This window comes from Cucumis sativus, chromosome 1, assembly GCF_000004075.3.
Source record: "Cucumis sativus cultivar 9930 chromosome 1, Cucumber_9930_V3, whole genome shotgun sequence".
Classification (NCBI taxonomy): domain Eukaryota; kingdom Viridiplantae; phylum Streptophyta; class Magnoliopsida; order Cucurbitales; family Cucurbitaceae; genus Cucumis; species Cucumis sativus.
Window position 1 is genome coordinate 11,416,533 of NC_026655.2, and position 25,673 is coordinate 11,442,205.

Below are 25,673 nucleotides of genomic sequence, written 5' to 3' on the forward strand. Positions count from 1 at the left end.
GAATTAACCAAATATATATAGGTTAATTTGTTTTAAATCACAAACATGTGGAAAATATGTATAGATATAGCTAAATGTAAGGATTAGTGAAAAATAAATACTAATAAAAAGTTGATAGCAAAGAAATTGACAGTCAAAAAACTTTAAAAGTATTAGTTATTAAAGAAACTTCACTCTTTCATGTAAGGGTGGAGGTGGATGTATGTTAACGACTAATGGAGTTTGTAGTTTAAAAATCTTTAACATGTATTACATAAAAAAAAACAAAAGTAGAGAATGTTATGGTGGAAAAGAATTAATTGTGTATATTAATAAAGAATAAGTATATATCGGATTTGAAGCCGATAGAAAATAGATAAATAACTCCAAATAATCCAAGTTGGATGAGCTATTACTATTGCTTCCTTTTTTGAAACAATGGTGTGACTTGAGAGCTGAATCTAGGGTTGATTTGACAAACAAAGTTGCCCTTTGTATGATTCTTACTACCACTACTTAAATGTTAGATTCGTTTTTGCCATATTGTCCAAACCCCAATTTTTCAAATTTTAGTTATATGACGTGTATGAAGTCTTATCCCATTCCCCTTTAGTCATTTTTCTTTAAAAAGGTAAAAAAAAGTTTGATTTCTTTATTCCCATTAGCATTTAATTAAAGATAATCGTGATAGGTAATGGTTTTGGTGACTATAAATTTTTATTTTTACTATAGGTGGAGAATCGAGCCTAACTCAATCCTCAGGGTTGATTGTACAAAATCATGCTTTCTGATGTTCATGTTGACTTGTCAAGAAACAAATAGATTAAAATCATGATATATATATGCTGATAAGGTCTTTGGTTGAATTTTGTTAATTTGAAATAATAATGATATACACATAATAAAGATAAAATTAATAAGGGAAATTCAGAAAAATGATTTTTCTTTTCTGATTCTTTTAAATTATTCTTTTATATACTTAATTAGAATCAGTAAAATTGTTACTTGTTTCTTTTTTTAAAAAAAAAAAAGTGTTACTATTGATACCAAATTTTGACCAAACTGATGTGCCTAATCTCCACGTAGAAAACCAAAAAAATTTATTTTGAAAAGGAGAGCTTAACCTGCCAACAAAAAGAAATTTGGCATTGGTGTAGTGTAAGCCACAACCACTCTATACTTAAGTGATATGTCTCGAAAAGAACTATTTTTATGTACTTAATCTATTTTTCTTGTTTAGTATAATGTGGTTAAATGTCTATTTTCTAAAGATTCTCGAGCATATCATGCATTTTAGAGAGTTATGTCCATTTGGCGTTAATTTCAAGCAATCGGGAATGAAGTTGGGTAACGAAGCTTCAAGAGTAGCAACAATTTGACTCCAACGGATTTTCTACAAAAGTATACTAAAATTAAAAAAAAAAAATTGCCAAATTCACTCTTTTTTCATAGTTAAGATTAAACTTGTCATTGATGAATTATTTGCTATTTTAAAACATAATTTTTCTAGGAAAATTGGATTAAATGATACAAACATTTAGAAAAAAACAACTCATGACACTTATTTTTTACATATTGCGAATATGGCAAAATTAGTGATAATAGACGGTAATTATAAGGTTATCAGAGGGCTATCAGACAGTAATTATAAGGCTATCAGAGGGCTATCAGACAGTAATCATAGGGTTATCAAGTTTTAAATTTGCTATTTTTACAATTTAGAAAATGTAGTGATATGGACCCTATTATTATAAATATTTTTGCTATTTTTGCAAAAGCCCCATTTTTCTATGAAAAGAACTAAATGGTGACTGATCTATCGCAAGACCCTGGTGGAAATCCCAGATTTAACACAAAATGTTGGTGGAAGTGAATCTCAAGTCTTGGTGGATAAATGTTGGTGGAAGTGAATCCCAAGTCTAAGCAAGAATGAGTTGTGTTCGTGATGCTAGACGTTGGTGAGTGTGAATCCTAGATCTAGTAAGAAATGAAATGTGAGATGCTAGTGAAAGTGAATTTCAGGTTTATTGTGTGACGTTGGTGAAGTGAATCCCATGTCTATCGCGTGATGCTATTGAAATGAATCTCAGGTCTGAGATGAGATTGAATGTTACGAGATGCTAGTAGAAATCTCAAATTTATCACAAGATGCTGGTGGAAATCCTAGGTTTAATGCATGACGCTGGTGAATTGAATCCTAGGTTTAGGCGAGTAAATGTTGGTGAAGCAAATCCTAAGTCTAGGTGATTATATGTGGTTGAGAGAATCCCAGGTTCCGATGGTGAATGGTGAGTGTTTGTTGAACTGAAAAGTGTGGCACCATGATAATGTGTGGACATGATCGTTATTATAGTCCTTTTTTGTTAGACCAACGAGATTAAAACACCTAAGGGATGCTCAAAACGTGTAACTTACGTTGTAAATGAATAAATAGTTAGAAACATGGCTTACATAAATGTTGTTCATGTTTTACGTGTTTAACATGTTTAAATGCAAGACAAGTGGGTAAAAGTAAAAGAAGCAATTCGCACACGACGTCTTGTGCAAGGACAATGCGATGGATTGTGCTTGGCGATTAACAACCTCAGACGACGAAGCTATAACATCACGCGAGGAAAGCTCACAAAACGACAAGGATGTTAATTGGAATGATGTGACTTCTTAGAGACAAATGATGGCACTAACACACTTACAGGAGCAGAGTTTTCCCGCTGAAAAAGTAACCTATACAAGCACTTTATCTCCATCGAGAGAAAAAAAAATGGGGGAGAGGCCCGAAGCCTGAATAGGCCAGCGAGGAAGAGAAACTCAAGTGACCAGAGAAAAACACAGAGAGAGAAAGAGTTTGAATAAAACACCTGGAGATTAAACAATCGTGATAAAAGGAAAGATTAATTGTTGTTTATCTCTTAATCTGTAATAATACGTTCCATCTTTCTGTTTTTCCATTTTTTTTTCATTATAGTGTATGTATTGTGTATATTGTACAACGGTTGAAAGTCCACATTCTTCATACATAAACTGCATGTTTACACCTTTTCAATCCACCATCTCTTAACATCTCACCTATCTCCGTGTTATTAAATGAGAAGAGTGTGATAAATTCTTGATAAGGAGTTCAACTTATAATTCTTGTTGCATTAGTTGAGCTATGTTCATCCCTTGGCCAGTGTCAATCGCCAACTACTCGAGAGGGCAAGTAACAAGGATAAGGCTAACGCGCGCAAGGAGAATTTTAAGACTAGATTTATTGTAGCTAGATAGTTTTAGGATAAGTTAGTTGATTAGGATGTTGAGTTGAATTAGTGTGGCAATTTGATAGAGTTATTTATATTGTCTTTGTAAATGATATGAAATATTCATATATATATGTAAAGTTTTGGAAATGATTATATATATATATATAGTGAAAGATTTTATTTATATATGTTCAAGTTTTGAAACTATATTAATATCGTTGTCCAACTATACAGGACTATGGGAGCACAATACAAGAACAAAAATATCATTGAATTAATTTTTTAAAAAAAATTGAAACATGCTTGACGGTTTTTAAATATCATAAACAAGTGCATTCTTGACGGTTTTAAAATGTGATAAATAAGTGCATTCTTGACGGTTTTAAAATGTCATAAACAATGAATTTCTTGACGGTTATTAAATGTCATGAACATTCATACACTTGAAGGTTTTTAACTGTCATGAAAATTTGTATATTTGACATTTATAAAATGTCAACGTTAACTATTCTTGACGTTTTTCTCAACTGTCAAGAACTTTGGCTTTCTTGACGCTGGCTTCAAGGACGGTTTTAAAACCGTCAAGAATAGTGATTCTTGACAGTTTAAAAACGTCAAGAGAGCCTGTTTTTGTAGTAGTGGAAATTTGGAAACAAATGTCATCTTAAGCGAGGTAGCTTCCAACATTTGTATCCCAAAAGGTGAACAAGTGCGAACAATAGACACTGAGAGGTTGTCGTTCTTAAACGAGAATTCCTATAAGTATTACAAGTCAAGTTCTCTAGATATAATTTGTCTAAGCAAGCATAGTCATTTATATCCTGAAAGGCAAACAAGTGTGACGTTGAAACACTTTGTGAGAAGGCCGCCTTAATCATGGCAATTATAGTGTGTTAAGGTTATCACAACACCTAACATTTGATAGCACGTAGAATTTATTTCAACCTTCATTTGTATACAATTTAGATCATTTCACTCTCCCCTAGCTTAATTTACTCTCTGTGCACGAGTCTCAAGCTGTAAATAATTAGTTGTGGTTAGCTTCATATTCTTTCAATTTAATTACCATAAAGTTAAACGATAAGTGGAATCTAGAACTAGCATCTATAACAATTCCCTGTGTTCAACCTTGGATCACCTAGGTAAATCTGTTGTTCGCTTGCACTTGGTCGAGCAGTATAAAAACTTGTGCTCAACGAGGCACATGGTGAGCACTTTCAATGTTATGATCATAACCTGTGGCTTTTCGTCTAGAATCAAGGCGAATACAAAGAGTTACATCAAGCGCTGATGTGCGATGACCTGACTCGGTGATGTATTGCACTTGTGTTATACACACACAAATTTAGTAAGTCCAAATTGAATAACCAACCACATGAATGCACTCGTTGTGTTGTAACTTGTATTGAAAATTTGTGTTGATGCTTTGAATGCGTCAAGAGATCCTTTCTCGACTTCAATCTTGACGCGAATTTATGCATCGGATTCCTTTCTCGAAGTTTTTTCATATATCTCCCAACGGCCAAAAGCGTCGGGAGATCCTCATTTTCTTGTAGTGATGGATTCCTTAAAATGAGATATTCAACCAAGAAAGCCCTTAGAAGCTTCAAATTACAAAATTGGTATGAAATTAAAGCGGATATGACTGCTCCTAATCGAAATTACTGAGGGTATGATATTCCTGTTTGGAAGAACACAAATGGCAACTTTGATATTGCTTCTGTTAAAAGGCTCTTATCTCTATCAACCATACTGACGCTTCCAACATCAATCCCTTTGTATTCAAGACTCTATGGAAAGTTGATTTTCCAAAAAAAGTGTAAATTCTTCATCTGAACGCTGATTCATAAATGTATAAACATGGCAGTCAAACTCCAAAAAGATTTCCCAATTGGTATCTTAACTCAAAATGTTTGTGTTCTTTATGCAAAAATCATGCAAAAGACTTAGATCACCTTTTCATTTCCTGTCCTTTTTTCAAAGATTTTTGGTTTAGGATTGTTAATTTGCTGATTGGAAACATATTCTCAAATATTGCTTCTCTTTGCAAGGACTTGTGTTGTATCAATATAAATAACAAAGAGTGGACCATCACCTTCAATTTGTTGTCACTTTATGGGTTATTTGGCCGGAGAAATAACAGGATCTTTAAGAGGTCGGATAGAAGTACTGTTGAGATATGAGATGACATACAAGCACTACAAGAAAATGGTCTACGATGACAGTTATTTTCTTTCGCGAAAAAATTTGTGACAGTTATTTACAGTCATAGTATCGCGTGTCGTGTAATATCCTTCTATGACAGTTTCAAAAAATTGTCACAATATGTGTTTTCATGACAAAAAATAAATGTCATTAATTAGTATTTTATGGCAACAAATAACTGTCATATATTTTTTTGTGACAATAAATAACTGTCACCATTTACACATTTATGGTCGTTACAAAATTGTCATGAATTCTTATATTATGACAATTTTTTAGTGTCAAGAAAATGCCAATTTACGACAACGCTGGATTGAACGGAAGGGCACGAGGGGGGACCGTGGTGGTGACGGGGTCAGAAGATGGCCGGATTAGGGATACCCTTCTTCACGCACGAGAGGATTTGGGAAAATTAAGGGTTTAAATTTGGAGAAAATGTTTTTTTTTTAAATATTAAGTTGTAATTTTAATTTATTCTTTTTTATTTTAATATAAAATAATTAATTTAATGGTAACATTCTATGATACGCGAAAAGTGTTATCCGAAAAATTCCATCTTTTTTCGCCAAAAATGCGAAATTTTTCCAATTTGTGACAGTTCTTTCTTCTCCCTCCCATTTCGTGAGATACACAACTGTCATAGTAGACAGATTTTTGTAGTGAAGCTAACTCGAGTTTTTAGACTAGCATATCAAAGCTTTTTTTCAAATTATTGTGCTAGTTCTATTGCTTTGAATATCAATGCTTTTGTATAACTTTATCTTTGGGCTTACCTCTAGCCCTACATGTTCACTCCTGACTTCATGTACTTTTTTCCTTATTTTTATTGAAGCGGGAGTGATGAAGGTGTTATTGGGGTATTCACTAAGTGAAGATGTTCGGGTCTCGACTGACCCATAGTATATTTTTTTAAAAAAGAAATTGATACATTAAATGAAAAGTAGTATTGTGATTGTGATCATCTATGTAGTTATATCTTTCTTACCTTCCCTCTATCATGATTACTTTCACAAATAGTTCACTGATTTTACACAAAAATCATTGTTATGATCCAAATAAAAATTTCACAAAATGAGAAAACGTAAACAATAAATATATATTGACTTCTTAAAGCTTGCAATTTCGTAAATAACACATAATTCTTCGTATACAATTTAGATCTATATATAACACACATTCAAACAATTATTTTCATACACATACACAAACATTTTATTGAGAAAACAAAAAGAAAACCAAACATGCAAGTAAACATCAATACATTATTCATCAAATTAATATGGCAAAACCTGTGACTTATTCACTAACTCTTTGGTGGTGTAAGGCCAGCCCTTATACTTTGAATAACAGCCACATCAGTCTTGAACGCCTCAGCAAGAACCTCATCACTAATCCCACTCGTAAACACCGTCGATGATGGCAACGCCACAGTGCCAGGGTTAGCACTGGCGAAGGTGGCGATGGCCGTGGCAGAGTTTCGAGGGTCAACATTGAGCTGGAAATGGACCAACCCTTTGGGGAACAAAAACAAGTCCCCAACTTGAAGGGTCTGGTTGAAGAACTGGTTGGCGGTATCGACAAAGCCAACTTGGAGGCTGCCGCTGACGACAAGGAGAAGCTCGGCAGAGCGAGGGTGGGAATGAGGTGGGTTGATGGAGCCAGCCGGGTACTGGAGGATGGCCATGGAGACGCTCTGGCTGAGAAGGGCTGGGAACTCGGAGAAGGTGGCTTTTGTGGGTTTGAAATTTGAAGGGAAATCGGTGAAAGCTGAGCGGAGGCCTGTGAAGGTGAAGAAAGTGCCGTTGATGATGGCGTCAAGGGGGGATGTCAAGTAGTCGACGACCGGATCTGGGTCACTGGATTTGCCATGGAAAAGATGCTTAAAATGAAGAAGAAGAAGAAGAAGAAGAATGTGGTTGATTTTGTAGAAAGGAAAGCCATTTTTCATATGGGTTTGAGGATCCAACAAGGTGTGATTTTATAGGGCAATTATGGATGATCTATCTTGTAAACAATGAGAAACTTCACAGTTTATAAGATCTAAATTATAAAAGGAAAAGACTTCGGTGGCATCTAAATATCTTTGTGTATTTTGGCATCTAATTGTGTATATATAATAAAATTCACTTCCTTCCACCAACTTTACATAATTTTTCTTAGTCAATCTATGATTGAAAGATGGGTCAAAGTATGCGATTTAGGAAGGGGTTATGCGTTGAAGCTTTTTTTAATTATTATTTTCCAATCAATTGATGGGAGCCATGCTTTCAAATTTCATAGTGGGTTACCTTTGATAATTACAAAGATAGGTTATTTTCTCCTTTCTATGTATGGGATTCAATATATAGATATAAATGGGATTTTTGGTGGGAGGTGTTTGGAAGGACTCTTGATTCGTAAATGTTGAAGAACTCGAGGGTTTAGTTTCAACAAAAATTGGGAAGATTGGTGTCTGTGATCTCTATGCTACATAAATAAAATAAATGTAAAAAGTCCGGATATTCTATATGTATACTATCAAAACAACCTTCGCATTTTCTTATGATCTAGTGGAAATGCCTTGATTTAATTATATAATATCTTCACACATATGGTGTTACATTTAGTTTCAACATGTCCAACAATACCTCCAAATTCTTTTCCAGTCTATGCACTCTCTACCATAAATTTGACCATTTTTCATGACAAAAAGCCTAATATAAAATAGAAAAGACTAAAATATATTTTTTCGATGCTGTTTGAATCGTTCATAAAAAGAAGAAGAAAGAAGTTGGGAGAGAGGTATGGTAGGAGATCTCATTCTCTCCACGCAAAATCCTTGAACTCAGGAGAGGGTTGGTCTTCTAATTCATATAATGTACAATTCTAGAAAAGAGTTTCTTTATATCAAGCCTATAACGACAATGTTTTTATTTTTGTTTTATTTTATATTTATTAATATTAAACTTCATTTCATTCTTGTAAAATTACAAGCAATTCAAAGGAAATTCGAAATACATTCAACTTCGTTCATAAAATTAATCAAGAGAAAAATAAATATTACATAGCCTCTACAAATAATAATAAGAAAAAGGGAAGGACCAAAAATGACAAATTTGACAAAATATTTACAAAATATAGCAAAATTTCATATTTTATCAATAATAGACCATGATAGACACATATATCATTATATTAGTGACATTGATATACAATGATAAAAGGTTATCAATTTCTATAACTTATAGAATAAAAAAATTTGCTATAAATGGTAAATATTTTAGTTTAATTTATTATATTGAAATACCTCTAAAAAATGGGGTGTTTGCAAAAAAATAGTAAAAAAATTTAAAATGGAATGATAAAAAATGGCAAATTTGATAAAGTATTTATAAAATATAGCAAACTTCAGATTTTATCAATAATAGACATTGATAGATACATATATATCTTTTTATCGGTGACATTGATATACAGTGATAAAAGGTTATGAGTTTCTATAATGGATAGAATCCAATATTTTGCTATAAATTGTAAATATTTTAATTTATTATACTATATATAAAATACCTCTAAAAAGGGATGTTTGCAAAAATAGCAAAAAAATTATGATAATAGAACCGGTGTCACTACATTTTCTAAATTGCAAAAGTTGCAAATTTAAAAGCCGATAACCCTCTAATAGTTATTTGATAATCGTCTAATAGCCGTCTGATATCACTAATTACTTATCATATTTTTCATAAATGTGCAAAGAAAAGAGGTACCATGACCTATTTGTTTCTAAATGTTTTAGTCATTGGATGAAATATCTCTCTAAAAAATGGGTATATCATTCTTATACACTTGGTTTATGAGATTCATTTAATATAACTTTGTAAGTTGAAATACCTACAATGAAAACAAATAAGATTTCTCAAAAATAACAAATTTGACAAAATATATACAACATATAACAAATTTTTTAGATTTTATCAATAATATACATTGATAGACACTGATATGTTTTTACCAGTGGCATTGATAGACAGTGTCTATCAGTTTCTAGCATTGATAGAATCTAAAATTTTATTAAAATTTGTAAATATTTTACTATTTTAAAAAATGCCCTTTTAATATATTAGTTTCAATAAACATATTAAACTTTGCAAACTATTAAATTTAACTAAAATTAATATCAAACTTGTTATATTCCTCTCATTTAACTAAAACCTAAACTTAATTAGATACTACACTCCACAAATCAAGTTTATGCTAACTTCAACCTCAATCTTCTCGATCTCTCATAAAGTATATAAACATTCGTTATTATAATTTTTTTATTAGAATAATGAGGTCAAAATGCATGAGAAGATAATCAAAACGCATAACTTAAGTTGTAAATACATATGTATTTAGAAATACATCTTATATAAGTATCTTGCATGTTTTACGTGATTGTCATGTCTAAACGCAGGATAATGAACAAAGAAAAAAATTAGTGAATTGCAGAAGACATCTCGCACAAGGACTACGCAATGAGAATTCATCAGGTGATTAACATCGAACAAAGAAAAAAAACTAGTGAATTGCAGGAGACATCTCGCACAAGGACTACGTGATGGGAACTCATCAAGTGATTAATGTCTATAGACGAGGAACCACGTCATCACATGAGGAGACTCACTAGAGGACAAGAATGGTAGTTGGAGTGATGTGACTTCATAGAACCAGAGTCGGTACTGAAAATCTCAAAGGAATAGAAGTTTTTCGCCTAAAGCTGCTTATCCCCACCAAGACAAAGTGAGGTTCGAATAGACCTAAAAGGAGGTTTGCATGGACCAAAACCTAAAGAGTTGGTGGTAAGGATTAGCTTCACCAGCGTTTGTACATCACTCATTTATCTTGTTGGATCATATATTTTTTTAGAAAATCCCATTTAATATCTTAATCTAAAATCCACCCAACCAAATGTTTTACTTAGCTTCCAAATTAAAATAATTAACATCACCATCAAATTAATCTTAATAAAGCCAACCTGTCATTTAAATAATTCAAGATAATTAATATGAAATTGCCTCAAATTGGAGATATTACAATTACAAATGAGCTCAACGTACAAAATGTATTTTCAAAGAATTTAAGAAAAGGATAATAAGTAAATGACAACAACTGTTAGTAAAATTTCAAATTCCATTTTGATTGGGATAGATTTAAAATTTTGTTATATTTTAAAAATATTTTTGAATCATTTTGTCATAGTTGTGAATGCTCGATCCAAAATTCAAAATTTAAAATGCTTTTAAGTTTAACAATATAATATATTAAATAATTGGTATCTTAAACATGATACATGCTTTATAGGCTTATTAAGTTAAATAAGTTTTACAAAAAAGCTGATAAGTTATTATTAATTTGTCACCCTAAGTGCTGCCTGATTAACATTGAATTCGTAAAAATGAAATTAAAAGTTATATGTTTGAACAAATGAGAAGAATTCACACAAAAAAAGATTAGGATGATGGTAGAGATTGGAAAAACTTATTAGGGAGTATGGATGTTACATGTGAATATGATGATCGATCTTTACAATATTCCATCATAAATTCAATTAACAGCCGCACATGTACTTCTAATCTCCCCTGCAGAGCCAGTAAGAACTTGAAATCTTCCATTTTGATCATTGCTTGTCCAAACTTGAAGCCGAAGTCAGATCGGAACGCCACATTCAACACCAAATCCTTTGTTAACGGATCCAAAGCAAGTTGTTGATCAATTTCCAGTATTCCTCTCCGTCGTGATATCTGCCTATGGAACGAGTTGTCAACTGCAAAAGAACTCATACGGTTCTGGTCGAGAAATACGGTGTTTTCGTCGCCGAAATCTTCAGGACATTGCGTTTGTAAATCGTTCAGAAACAACTGATCATCGATGGTCGGGTCAGGTCCCCTGTGTTCTTGTAATTATACAGGCGATCCTTGAAGAAAATGCAATGTGATACACCAACAGTGTGACTGCCTGTTTGTGTTTGTTTCAAGCAAACATAAGTGATCATAAACTTCAAGCCTTTTTTTTTCTATTGTGAAAATTAAGCCTTTTATTGTTTTTACTTTAGCTATTGCTTCGTTGTTTCTTAAGAACATATTCATTGTTAATAAATTTTGTGCAAATTTTTACTGTAAAAAAAAAGAAGACCCATTATTCGCACACCCTAACGTTTGGGGTTTGTGCATTAGGGGAGAGAAAAATATGAGGATCAAATTTACGATAGCCGCGGGGTTCTCATTAAGTTTGAGCTGTTTTCATGTGTTCTCCTCTCCTACTATTTTTCATTATTTATTTAGAAATAATAACATAACATAACATTCTTTTCTCTTTTTTTTGTAATTAGAAATTACTGACTGATAGACTAAATTAATTCAATTGTTGGTTTGAAATTCTAATTGATACCTACCTCAAATTTTAGGCTTACAAAATTGATGATATATTTTCCTAGATTACAATTTTAACATTTAATTTATTTTGAATAAATGTTGTCAAAATGACCTATATAGTTCAACTAATAAAGTTTAGTAGTTCGAAAATCCTATCTCCTAAAAAATAATTAAAATAAAAAAAAATACTCAACTAAAGATTCCATTCTCTAACTCTATGTTGCACTAAAAATGTATGATAAAAAATGGGAATTTGTTGGGTAGACAAGCTGGGGGTACTCAAGAAGATAAACCATCTCTGTAACAGTAAGGTTTCTTTTGGAGAAGACTGCAATTGAGTCTTTGACAGATTGAAGGCCCCGGAAGATCAATTATGTTGGCTGGTTGTAAGGCATCTCGTCGTCCGGTTTCGACCCTGTATCGTCCTCCTCCAGCCTGCAAAAGAGTACAGTGCAGTAATGATTGAATGTAAGTCCCAGTGTGTATGTGAGAAAGATTTGTGTGTATGGATAAAAGAGAAGCAAACTAACCCAATTAACAGCATCTCTGGTAGCCATGGCGATAATATCAGCACAAGATACAATACCCGGACATGTCTTCTCTAATTGACTCTTCACTGCATCAATCAGATCATAGCCTCGAACAGTCAAGTTCGGAGGGGCATCCTTCTCGCTATTGCTTCCATCTAGGAGGAGGGAAGCGTCACATCCCTATCAAAATATATTTTTTAGAAAAATACTTAAATGTATCTTGAATCCCATTTTGCACAAATACATTGTCCAATGCTAATTATTTGACCTATTATTAAAAATTTATCTTTCATCATTTATTAAATATTTTAATTAATTATTATCTAGAGACTATAATGTGATGCTTAAAGATGTGTATACGGATATATTTCCTTTCTAGTATATATATTGTGACAAATATCAAATTATAATCCTAAACAAAGAATTGTATCTATTAAAACTATGAATTGTATTGATTTAAACCTTAAACTTTTATGCGTATATCAAGTTACATTCTTCTCATATTTAATTGTGAGAGCTTATAATTGTTAATTAAATTTCTGAAGTTAATTAATTCAGGTTGTTCAATACATCGTAACTACAAGAAAATTATTTATGCATTAACTCTTAATATTTTACAAAATGAACCATTAGAATTAATGGTGTGGACAATTGCTAAAAGAAATTCTATCTATGTTTTATGTTTTATTTGATACCGTCGGAAAAGTTCAAAGTTTAAACTTCATATAATTATTAGTTTAATATCCTAAACTTGAAAGACATAAATTAAAATTAACACAAAAGAAAATCACAGGAGATGGAGAGAGAGAGGTTACAGAGACAAAGCAGTCGTGGAAGTGTAAACGCAGAAGAGCAGCAACGAGAGTTCGATCTCTTTTAAGTGCGGCAGTGACAACGCCTCCAACAATAGACTCGACATCTCTAAAGCCACATTTTCCCTTGTAGAAACCCTCCTCGAGAGCACCAAAGGAAGGTGGTGAGAAGCTCAAAAGGAGAATTATTATTGTGGGTAGTCCACGGAGCCGTAAAGGGATTTTGGCTGGCATTGTTATGGCTAAATAATGAGAGCTGCAAAATCAAACTCTGCTAACAATTCCCATGCACACACTTGTAGCTACTTCTCTATATATATAAATATATAATGTAAAGAAGCATATTTTCATGATTGATGGAAGCCTGGAATTGAATGGCCTGCACGATTATATTTCACCATTACAGCTCTATGGCAAGACGTGCAATAGATCAGTAGTATAATGAATTCTTGACTTTTATGTGTGTATATATATATTTATATATGATTAGAAGAAGATATGAATTATTTCCTGTTTTGATTTTGTTTAAATTATTTATAAAAACTCTGATATCATTTCATTATTATTAATTGAAATTCTTCTAGCAAACCCAAAAGCTTATCTGTGTTCGTTATTGATAACTTTGATTAATCGGACAATTTTAACATTTTTTTTTGTGAGTCGTTGGATTCATACCTAAACATTTTTTTTCTTGGGTTCTAGATATAGTATTAAATTTTCATCGATGCATGCTAATATTTTCATAATTTTATGAGTTTTAAAATTTTCATTACTTCATATGAAAATTCACAAAACACATTAAATAAACATCAAAATGACACTAATATGAATATAATATAATGTAAAACATTTTCGAACATGATATACCTATGTGTCTTATATATATGTGTCTCATCTCTTCACCACGCATAAACACAAAAGCGAACATTTATGTCACCCTTTTTTCTTTTTCATTTTGATATATATTTGAAATCACTCGACTAGCTGTTCAAATAAATAAATATATATTATTAATTGTTTAATATTTATTAATAATGACTGAAGAATTGAAACGTGGTACGTCAAAGTTGAACTTTTTAATTAGAACATAACACAAGAAAGTTAAAAAAAAAAGGGTGACATGTTCCCAAGTTGCAAGTATTGGAGTTGTCAATTATTATTGGAATATGAGTTTCCAATAATAATCCTACCATATGGTACTTAATATTTATTTATATCACTACTTGTGAAAAAAAAAAAGAAAAAACTATTTAAAAATGCATAAACATATGCAAGGGTTTAGTTTTGTTTAATTAAATAAGTTTTTAGTAGATTCAAATTTTTCTTCTTTTGAAAAGATAATCTACATCTATATATAGATATATATATCTCCTACCATATCTAATAGGTGGAGTATCTCTCTCACCCTCATTTTGTATATTTCTTTCATAAATGGCTATTGTGTTCTTCTGTTTAGCTATATTATTTGTGTAATTTCTTTTTTCTATGATTTTTTTCAACAACCTTATTTCTTACCTTGCATTAACACATGTTTAAAAAAAAAGATTTAAAAAAAAAACTAGAGTTGATAAAGAAGGTAACATTGTTTTCTCGATACAAATATATCGTTTTATTTCAATTGTATCATATGAACTTCAATTTTATTCGATCATATGTTTTGTTTGTTTCTTTTTTTCTATTTTTAGATATTTGTAAATTTCATGTCAAATTTTTAATACTCAAAGCATATTTATTTTTTAAAAAAATATTTCCCTATAATTATGTTTTCTACCCCAATCAATACATTTCATTGACAATGCAATGCAATGCAACTTAGCATAATGATTTTAAAATGTTATTTCTTTGTTAAAAATTATGACTCAAATTAGTTTCCTACTACATCCAAGACGTTTCATTTACAATGTAAATTAAATTAAATAAAGAAATACACACATATATATTACCAGTATACTATGTACACGATGTAGATGTAATATAATGAGTAGAAACTTTCTACTTCTCATTTTGTCCCTTTTACATATATATATATTTATTTATTTATTTATATATATATATATATTTATTTATTTATTTATTGTACTAAGTTATCTTAAATACTTTGATATTTTTTAGTTATTAAATAAAGAAAATTATAAAGTCATGTTTTCAAGAAAAATTAATTTAAATCACAAGATTTGGTAAACATTTACAAGATATAGTAAAATTTTAAATTTTAAACTTTATTCGATAAAAATTGATAGACTTTTATCAATGTGGTTTATTTATTCTTTATTATTTATTTTGTTGCATTTCAACTGAGATTGCTTCTAGTACAACCTCTTTGTTTTTTCTTAGGTTATTTCTTTGTTTTTTCTTCTGTTTATGTCTAGTATAACATTTGTCGAAAACCAAACTAAAATAAAAGGAAAAAAAAGATGATGAACTAAACATTGAAACCATGTTAAATGTGTCAAAAGATTTATTAAGAATTCTATTTAAATTTATGGAAAGATAGAGTTGTTATTATTTAAATAAACAATTCTCCTTTATTTTAGGAATCTGGGTGTGCATCTTTTTAATAAGTTCGGGAAGATACATACACACACATTTATATAGGTGATTACTTCTTTTGACGAAGTCAAACTTGATTGAAGAAAAGGCTTTGACTTTCATGCAATCCCTTTTCGAACGTACAATAGATACCTTCTCGTATATTAACGTATATTAATGATAGTCAATTCATTTGATGCAACATTGAATTATAAGAAGTATAAGTGAAGACCACAAGATTGAAGATCTGATGAATTAATTCAAGGGAAGCCTGAATTCATCTTCGAGGAGATTTGGGATTACCTTCAGAGGGGCTTGATTTTATTTTAAGTTGTGGTGATAACTTATCAAAGTAGCTTCAAATTTAAATTACTGACTTTTGAATCTCAATAGTATTTCTTATCTAAGCAAAGAAACTCCCTAGACATTGGGTGAACTTGTCGAATTAGGTTACCAAAGCCTTCTGTGTTATCTGTTACTTTTGTGTTTTAACTATTCTTCTAGTTAATTACTTTAAATATAGCTAAAGATTATTTTTTATCATCTTACTTATTTTAATTGGTATTAGGACGGGTTCAGTATCTATAGAGACACTCAGAGGAGGTAGATTGACTACTAGACCACCTATACTTGATGGTAAAAACTATTCATATCGAAAAACTCGTATGACTTTGTTTATTAAGTTTATTGATATGAAGGCCTCGATGGTTGTTACTGTTGGGTGGAAGCCACTTATGATTACTGTTGATGGTAAATCTGTTCAAAAGCCTGAAAGGATTGGACAGATGCAGAAAAGCAAGCCTCATTAGGAAGGTCTCGAGCTCTAAATGCCATATACAATGGAGTGGATTTACATGTGTTCAAACTGATAAATTCTTGCAGTACTGCAAAAGACGCGTGGAAAGCACTTTAATTGGCATTTAAAGGTACTTCTAAAGTAAAGATCTCTCGCATGCAACTTTTAACGTCTAAGTATGAAACCTTGAAAATGATGGAAGAGACCATCACTGAATATAATGTGAGGGTTCTCGAAATCGCAAATGACTCCTTTAATTTTGGTGAGGGAACCCCAAAATCCAAACTTGTCAAAAAGGTGTTGCGATCAATGCTAGAAAGTTTGATATGAAAGTTATGGTCATTGAAGAAGCACATGATATCACTACTCTGACACTAGATGAATTATTTGGATCTTTGTGTGCTTTCAAATTGTCATATTTGATAGAGTAGACAATAAAGGGAAATAGATTGTCTTTCAATTTGTTCATGAAGACGTATGCTTTGAGAAAGGAAAATATTCAAATGAACAAGTAAATGAGTCCATCACTATGTTGACCAAACAATTTTCTAATGTTATAAAAAATTCAGAGATCTAAACAACTATGCGTCAAATAATTGAGAACAAATATAATTATAGAATGAGAGATTTTGAAGGACAAAATGGCAGGGAGAACAGATTTTTTAAATGCAATGAATGTGGTGGGAATGACCTTTATCAAGCTGGATGTCCAACTTATCTGAGGAAGATAAAAGAAAAAGTTTTGGTGTCACTCTCTCTGATGAAGAATCGAATGGAAGTGAAGAGGAAGAAGAATTTTCCAATGCATTTATCAGTATTATATCTAAAGTGATCTTGTGTCTGATACGGAAGACATCGACTGTCAAATCGAAAATAATATGTCTTTTGATCAAATAGACGACTGTGGAAAGGATTCCTTAGCTCGGGCTATTCAGAAAGAAAAAATTCAAGAATTGATGGATGAAAATCAAAGATTACTAACTGTCATATTTGTTGGCTTTTTGGCCCTTAATCTCAAATTAATTTATTTTATTATTCAATTAATTTATGTTTTGATGATAACAAATCTGCTTTTTTTTTTATTGACATTTTATTAATTTGAATAGACCATATCGTAGCTTGGAAGAATGATTCTAACGCCTCTTGAATCACCCAAATCGAAGTTCAAATGAAGAAAATATTGCTAAAAGAAGCTTAACGGAAAATACCCGAGATGGTGACGTGGCGACCAAGCATTCAATTTGAACCAATTAGAGAAAGCCACTTGGAGCAATGAAGGAGTAACAAATGTGGCTTTTTGTTATGTTTTATTGGCTTTTATAAAGAAAATGAATTTAAAAAAAATGATTTTAATATTATTATTTTTCTTGTGTCTAACGGCTAGTTTTTTTAAAAGAGGTGAAGTTGCTTTATTGATTTCTTTTTAAACAAAATATTTTGAAAAGACATATTATTATATTATTATTTGTATTGTGTCTAACGGCTAATTAAGTTTAAATCTCAACCATTCATTTTTCTTTTACTTATATCTAATGACCCAAATGATTTTGAATTTATCTTTCCTCTCTTTTTAAATACTTCACTTTTCCAAATTTAAAAGACAAATCATTAAATCTTTACAATCCTCAAGCAAAAAGCCAACATTGTTATTCTCTCTAAAGCTTCCAATTTTTTTCTTTTCATCTTATTCTTGAGAGCTTCTTATTGTATTGTGAGGATTAAATTTGTGAGCTTCAAATTGTATACTCACTCTTTTAGAGAGTTTTCTTTGTGTGATTTAAAAACTTCAACATATTGTAACGGTTGGATCCTAACCCGTGGAAAGGATCGGGTTTGCTCTTGAACCCGAAAAAGGAGCAAGAATCGGTTCGGCTCAAATCCGTGGAAAGAGTCAAAGAAGATTTTCAATCAAAATCCCAAGAGGTGCTTGGGAAAGTGGATGTAGGTTGAGTTTAACCGAACCACTATAAAATTACGGTGTCTTCTTCTCTAACTCTTTTCTAATTATTTTTTAATTTAATTTTAGTTACATATTCTTATTGGTTGAGTTTGATTGCATACTTCCATTCATATATTTTTATCAATCTTGTTATTTAACAAAGTTTACAAAGTTCTTTATTTAAATTTAAAAATATCTAATTAGTTGATTTTACTTTTTATTTGTCAAAAAGTATATTTAAACCCTATTCACCCCCTCTAGGGTTGCCATACCGATCCAACAATATCATCATTGAAGCTGAAATTAAAAGAAGCTCAAGCAGTGTCACACCCTAAACCGTATGACGAGGAAAGCCGAACTAGTAAAAAAGGGTGCGAGTTTGTTACAACCTTGAAATTTCTTATTGCAAAATCTTATTCTCTACTCCTTTGAACTATTAATACTCAAAACGTAACGATGGTCAATGTAACGCCAAGCAAATTATATACAAACCAAAGCGTATACTTTATTAGTAACTGTTCATTATTCCTACTATCTAAACCTTGGAGTCAAAATTTCCAACCTTCGCAATCATCTTCAACAGGCTTTTCTTTGTTTTGAGAGTCTATCGTCCCGATCTTTTGTTGGAATCGAACAAGTGTAGATTCAAAAGTCCAATACTGAATCAAGTTTTTCCTTGATCATAAGCAATGTTGATGCAGAACACTTGAAGTCATCTGGACTACAACATGATTCATCTGACTAATGATTCGACTACAACATGAAGTCATTTCACGAGCCAACTTTAGAATCAGCTCCTTCAACAAGAAACACTTTTCAACATGGTGACTAATGACTTGATACTTACCGTAGTTAGGATCATCTACTTTTTCTGCTTATTCCGGTCGTTTGCATTCTGACAATTGAATAAATTATTTGTGTAGCAACTGCTAGCTCTAACATATTTTCAACATCAGAAAACTGATCAACTTTTTCATATCTTTGGAAGTGTTTGTTATTGTTATTGTTGTTTTATTTTCAACATCAGAGTTAAGAGACTCTGGTGCATCTTGTTGTTTCATCATCGCATGTCACGAAGAAATCATCCAACGAGTTGTCTAATTGTCAATCTCAACAATGGGATCACAACCTAAAAAAAGGATCGAATAGATTACGAAAAGTTAATGGCTAATATTTTTATATTTCATCTCTTGAATATATTTTTGTTGCAGATGCACTTAAAGATGAGTTCTGGATAAATGCAACGCAAGAAGAACTCTTGTTGTTTCAAAGAAATAATGTCTAGACCTTGGTGCCTAAACCTAAACATGTTAATGTCATTGACACAAAGTGGATATTTAAAAACAAAATTGATGAACAAGGTTGTGTTACAAGAAAAAAGGAAAGATTGGTTACTCAAGGATACTCTCAAGTTGAAGGCATAGATTTTGATGAAACTTTTGCACCATTAGCTAGACTTGAAGCTATACGATTGTTGCTTGGCACAACATGTCTGCAGAGGATCAAATTATATCAAATGGACGTCAAGAGTGCCTTCTTAAATGACTACTTACATGAAGAAGTATATGTAGCTCAACCAAAAGGGTTAATAGATCCAGTGTTTTTTCAGCATGTGTACAAATTAAATAAGGCTCTCTATGATCTTAAACAAGCACTGAGGACTTGTATGAACGCCTCATTGTTTATCTTCGTCAATAGAGCTATGTTAGAGGAGGAACTGATAAAATCTTATTTATTTGTCGAAAAGACAAAGACATAATTGTGGCTCAAATATATGTTGATGATATCATTTTTGGTGGATTTATGGGTGAAAATGTAAGTAGTTTTATTAATATCATGTAGTTAGAGTTCGAGATGAGCATGGTTGGGGAGTTATGATTTTTTCTTGGTCTACAAATTATACTTTTTTTTTAAAAATGAGGGAATGCTTTTGTGTTTTGCGGCAACCACTTCGTCTTTAAGATTTTTCTACAAGATTTCTCCTCCCAGTGTGTTCAAGATGGGAATACTTGGCGTGAAAATCATCAAGATTCTTCTGTCAATACAAAAAAACCTAACATTTGAATCAACATGCATAGAGTTTGAATACAAAGGCAAACGATTTAAAAGCATTCCTACCCGACATCCATATGCTCACCCTACTAATCAACGTAAGTATCTGAAACCTATAAGCTCTGATAGTTTACGTCTATACATGTTGAATGCTCTAATTTTCTACAAGCCCATTCTTGTTCGTCACCTAAGTCCCACTCCAAAGATGGTATCCCATTGGCTGAGTTTATGAAAAAGGGGTTGTTTCATAAACCTTCCCCTTCTCGTGATAGTCGTAGGAAACTTGATTCTTCGATGTCAAAAAAAAAGGTCATGCTCCTATGAATACACGATCATCTAGTTTTGAAAGTAGCTCTATTGGTCCCTACCACATCACAATTCTGATGACTCTGTATTTAATCCATCTGACCATTTGCTCCCCGAATCTGAGGACATTCCTGAGACTGTTGCTTCTGGTGATCATAATGTGTCTATTCGGGCTCCTCTCTCATCTCCTATAAATGACCCAAACCTATCTCAACCTAACCCTGAAGATCTCGTCCAAGCATCGAAACTTAATGTCAAGTCTTCCAAGGGCCTTCCTGTTGTTACCACTAAGACAGGATGCCAAAAGCTTCCCCTCAACATTCCCTCAGTACCTATTGATGGGATTTCTTTCCATCATGAAAAAAATCCTCAAAGGTGGAAGTATGTTGTGCAGCAAAGGATAGCATATGAGGGAAATGTTTCTAACAAATATCAATCATGTGTCAGTGTTATGGATCATATCAGCCAAGCTGGTTTGTCAAGAACTATTCTAAATGTGTGATCTTTCTATCCTAAGTTGATTTAAGAGTTTATTGCCAATCTTCCATCTAACTTTGATGACCCTAGCAGCTCAAATTATCAAACCATTCATGTTCGAGGGACTCAGTTCAACATTTCTCCTTCGGTGATAAATAGGGTTTCTTAGACTAGCTGCTCCTTCTGGTCCCTCATCATCCACACTCTCAAATGAGGAATTAGCATATGTTTAAACTGGAGGAATGCTTACAGTATGGTCTATCAATGGAATTTTGGTTGCATCCTTGAGTTTAAAGTATGCCATTTTACACGAAATTGGAATTGCCAACTGGTTTCCCTCATCCCATGCATCAAGTGTCTCTAATGCTCTTGCTACGTTTTTATATCGAATTAGTACTGAATTGACTTTGGATGCTAGGCTATTTATTTACTTGCAGTTGTTAAGGCATATTGGTACGTTTGGGGTAAAAATTCCACTCGCTCTTCCTCGGTTCTTCTCCAGTTTCTTGCTTCACTTACAACCTGATATTTTAACTAATCTTGATGCTCCGAGCCAATCCATGCACCTTATTATTGAGTTATATATTGTTCCAGGGCTCCCATGTATTTAAGAACTATGAGAAAACCCACTAAATTTATCTAAAACCTTATCAATACCTTGTCGAAATCACCTTGAGAGCACATTAACAACTTCCTAGATTAGAAACTAGTACTTACAACCATTTTGTAGACCAAGACCTTTTGAAGCTTGCAATCCCACCAAAGTGAACAAATAATGGTTTGAAATCTTTAATTCCTAAAATCCAACCTTTCTCACATCTTTAACTTGACTATTGTAAATGTGTTTTTGATCCACACTCAAGTTTAAAGAATTAAAGATAGTTCGTAACTTTCAATTCGAGCCTCTTCCAAAAGAGATCCAAAATAAGAGTCTCACACCATAATTAAATATGCAAATTTGTGATGTTGATCTATGTTAGAACATAAACCTTCTTTAGAAAAAGAAGGAAAAATAATAGTAACAAACATGATTAAAGATAGATAGAGAACATAGAAGAAGAAAAATGGAGCGCCGACTCGACGAGAGATTAAAGAGGGTTTCGGGCATGTCGTCGACAACAAGTCACGTTGTTTCCGACGTGCATGAGAGCGATGCAGATGGGTGTGTCGTCGTCGAAAATGTGTCACTGTGTGTGAGAGAGATTATGAAAAGGAGAGAAATTTTAAATAGGAGGAGGGGTGGTCAATCTCTAGAAGACGGAGGAAGGAGAAGAAGAGAAAAAGATAATATGCATTTTCTTCATATTTTAACTTTAGCGATAATAAAAAGATTTTAGGAAAAGACTTTTATGCCCCTCACTCCATATTAAACTTACCTTTTTGTCCTTATCTTCATTCATTTCAAAACTTAATAAAATTTTCACTAATTTCAAACTAAATTTATTCCAATTTTCTTATCACAACAATTTAACCTTTGCATAACTTAAAAAAATTGGATTCCTGCTTGTTTTTCGCAAAGTATAAGATATTAAAATAAATAAAAGAAGAAATGAATGAGGGCTTACATCAGGTGTATACAAAACATATCATGTGCATCAAGCGTATGAAATTTGTTGAGTGTACCAAGGAAACATAACAATTTTATTAGCAGTGCATCAAGTGTATCAAACTTATCGGTGAATCTTCTAAGTGTATAAAGGCCTAAAAGGTATATCAAGTGTAACAAGGAATATTATGTGTATCAAGGTGTTTCAAGTGTATCAAATGGTATTGAATGTACCAAAGAGTATCATGGTGCATTAAGTGTATCAAAGTCCAAAGGTTATCAAGAAGTATCAAATGTATATCAAGTGTATTAGGTATGTCTTAAAATGTATCAGGTGTATCAAATGTATATTTGTTACAAGGGCATTTGTGACATTTCATATCCTGTGTACATGGGTTAGACTTTGTTTTTGTCATTTTTGCAAACAATAAATTTGTCTGCTTTTAACTTAATTCTTATAACTTGTTTTATCTTTTTTTTGCAAGCATCCCTTTAATTAAATTAAATTATATTTAATTAAGGTTAATTTTCATAAATATAGACTAGTGTAACCAAATAAAAAAGCTCATGAAACTAGCCATTTTTTAAGATTCCAGGTTTACTCTTCCTTTTCATCGTATTTTTTCTCTTCCTCTTCTACTATTTTTTTCTTTCCATCATTTTTTTTTTTTTTTTGCAGTTTTTCTTTTATTTTTTTCAAACTGCTATTTAGTTATTCCAAATATAAAATATCGTGAAAAAAATGTTGAGATATTGGATACCCAAAAGAATCTTAAAAATAATTGTTTAGATTTGGATTGTCAAATTTAAACGATCAAATGTAAATGATAGCCATTTTTTGTATTTTTCCTTTGGTCGGTGGGCTTTTGCCGCTTTTGAAATTGTTCTATACTGCATAAATATTTTGTCGCTTTGTTATATTTTAAAAGTGACCTATTTAATTAAACTAAATAATCAAAAAATGATTAATTAATTTTATTAAATCGTAATTAATCAAAATTTATTAAACAATTAATTAATTAACATGCATACTATACATTATAACAATTATAACATACTTTTAATGCATTAACCTATTAACTTATGGTGGAATTTTAAATCTATATGGCATACTTTATCTACATATAATTTTATATTTAATTAAAACAAGTGCATAGTTAATTAAAACACCTTAAAATGGACTGATTTTAGCTCCTAAATTAAGGTAACCTCAAAATTATTACATTAATAATTTGGTGTAGTACATAACAGTTTTCGAAACTCTTCGAACCAGGTGAAAAACCATCAAATTTGCATTGAATCGGCCCAAAACCACCTTGAACCAAGCCAATCCAATAACTCAGACCATCAAGCATGCGAGTTATCAGGCAAACGTGAATAGGTCAAGTCGAATCTGATAAAAAACGAGACATGCACAACAAAAAAAAATGGATCAATTTTACTCTAATTATAATTAAACTATTTAGTTATTAATATGCTTCAAAACTACCCTCATTAAATGAAATTAGGATTAAAGGAAAAACATACCTTTGAAGTTTTCCAATCCTCGTAATCTCCTCACAAACACAAACTCGAGACCACCACTAGATTTTACCCGCTATTTTTCGGACTTAGAATCGAATGGTGGGACCCAATAAGTGAAGAAAATTTAGAGAGTGATGAAAAATGAAGGAAGAACTTAGGTTTGAGATTTGGAAGAGGAATATCAATTTGGTAAAAATCTTATTGTAAAATAAAAATTGGCAAAAAGCCTTTCAATATTTCCAATAAATCCTTTAAATAACCTAATTACATGTAAAAATGCACGTAATTAGTTCACCAAATCTCAACACTTAACATTCCACTAACCATTGTAATAATTCACCCTCACCTATGCAAATCTAAGAATAATATTGTGTGAACAAAAATTCATAGTTAGCTCAAGATTATGATTAAGTTACCTATATTATCAATAATCGAAATAATCATTTTTATATAATCAACGATGTTATAACTTAAAAGTGACTATTTAATTGTTCTACATATCATGCCCCCATTTCCATGTCTCTACATGAATCATTCTGAATCACATCATTTGTACTAACTATAAAGTAGGATTCATCTATAATGTCCTCAAAATAAGGCGATCAATCTTATAGCATCAGGACTTTATACTTGAACTTGATCCATATTTCTACATAAAGTTCAAGTCTACACTGTATAACATCGAGACCTTAGCTTATTGGATTCAATATTAGATACAGACCTTAGCTTATTGGATTCAATATTAGAGTATTCAATTTTCCCTAATAAGTTCTCAATAACAACTTTATTCTATAGAATATAATTTAAACTACAAACTACGAATTTTATGACATAAATTTTCACATAAGCAACAAATGATCTTTATCTCTCAAAAGAAATGAGAGTAAAAGATATTATGAAAATCACAAAACTATCATAAGCTCCTAACTCACTTTCTTAACGAACTTTCTTTACCAGCCCTTTACAAAACAATCTCTCTATATGATGTATACTACAAGGGTATAAGAAAGCTTGTATATCCCTTTCTTATTTCCATATTCAATCACAACTCCATCCCTTAAACATCAAGATACATATTTATTATATAAAAAAATAGAAATTAATCTAATACAAGCTTGGCTGAAAAACTCCCATTTTCTCTACGAAACAAAAAATAATGTCTAGAAAAACTCCCTTTACCGTGGCTGAGAATAGATTCAATTATACTCTTAATATCATCCCTTTTTTCAATGTTTTAGTATCCCTCTTATCTGGATTTAGAAAGATGGAAAAAGATTCTCACGCGTTTACACTAATTTAACCTTAAGCACTTTTAACCACTTATGGCTATGTCTTCTGGTTTTAAAT

At 31.6% G+C, this 25,673-nt stretch overlaps 2 protein-coding genes across 2 annotated transcripts; both read right to left on the minus strand.

The window, feature by feature from the left end:
• Positions 1 to 6,501: 6,501 nt before the first annotated feature.
• Positions 6,502 to 7,371, minus strand: LOC101209924 (putative germin-like protein 9-2). Its single transcript, XM_004139535.2, has one exon. It carries the CDS (start codon positions 7,369 to 7,371, stop codon positions 6,727 to 6,729), a length of 645 nt encoding a protein of 214 aa, XP_004139583.2. The 3' UTR covers positions 6,502 to 6,726.
• A 3,523-nt stretch (positions 7,372 to 10,894) lies between these two features.
• Positions 10,895 to 13,449, minus strand: LOC116402906 (peroxidase 60-like). The gene is made up of 4 exons (XM_031883349.1): positions 13,161 to 13,449; positions 12,346 to 12,525; positions 12,109 to 12,250; positions 10,895 to 11,265 (listed from the first exon to the last, which is right to left on the minus strand). The coding sequence occupies exons 1-4, from the start codon at positions 13,389 to 13,391 to the stop codon at positions 10,895 to 10,897; spliced, it is 924 nt and encodes a 307-aa protein (XP_031739209.1). The 5' UTR covers positions 13,392 to 13,449.
• Positions 13,450 to 25,673: the final 12,224 nt, after the last annotated feature.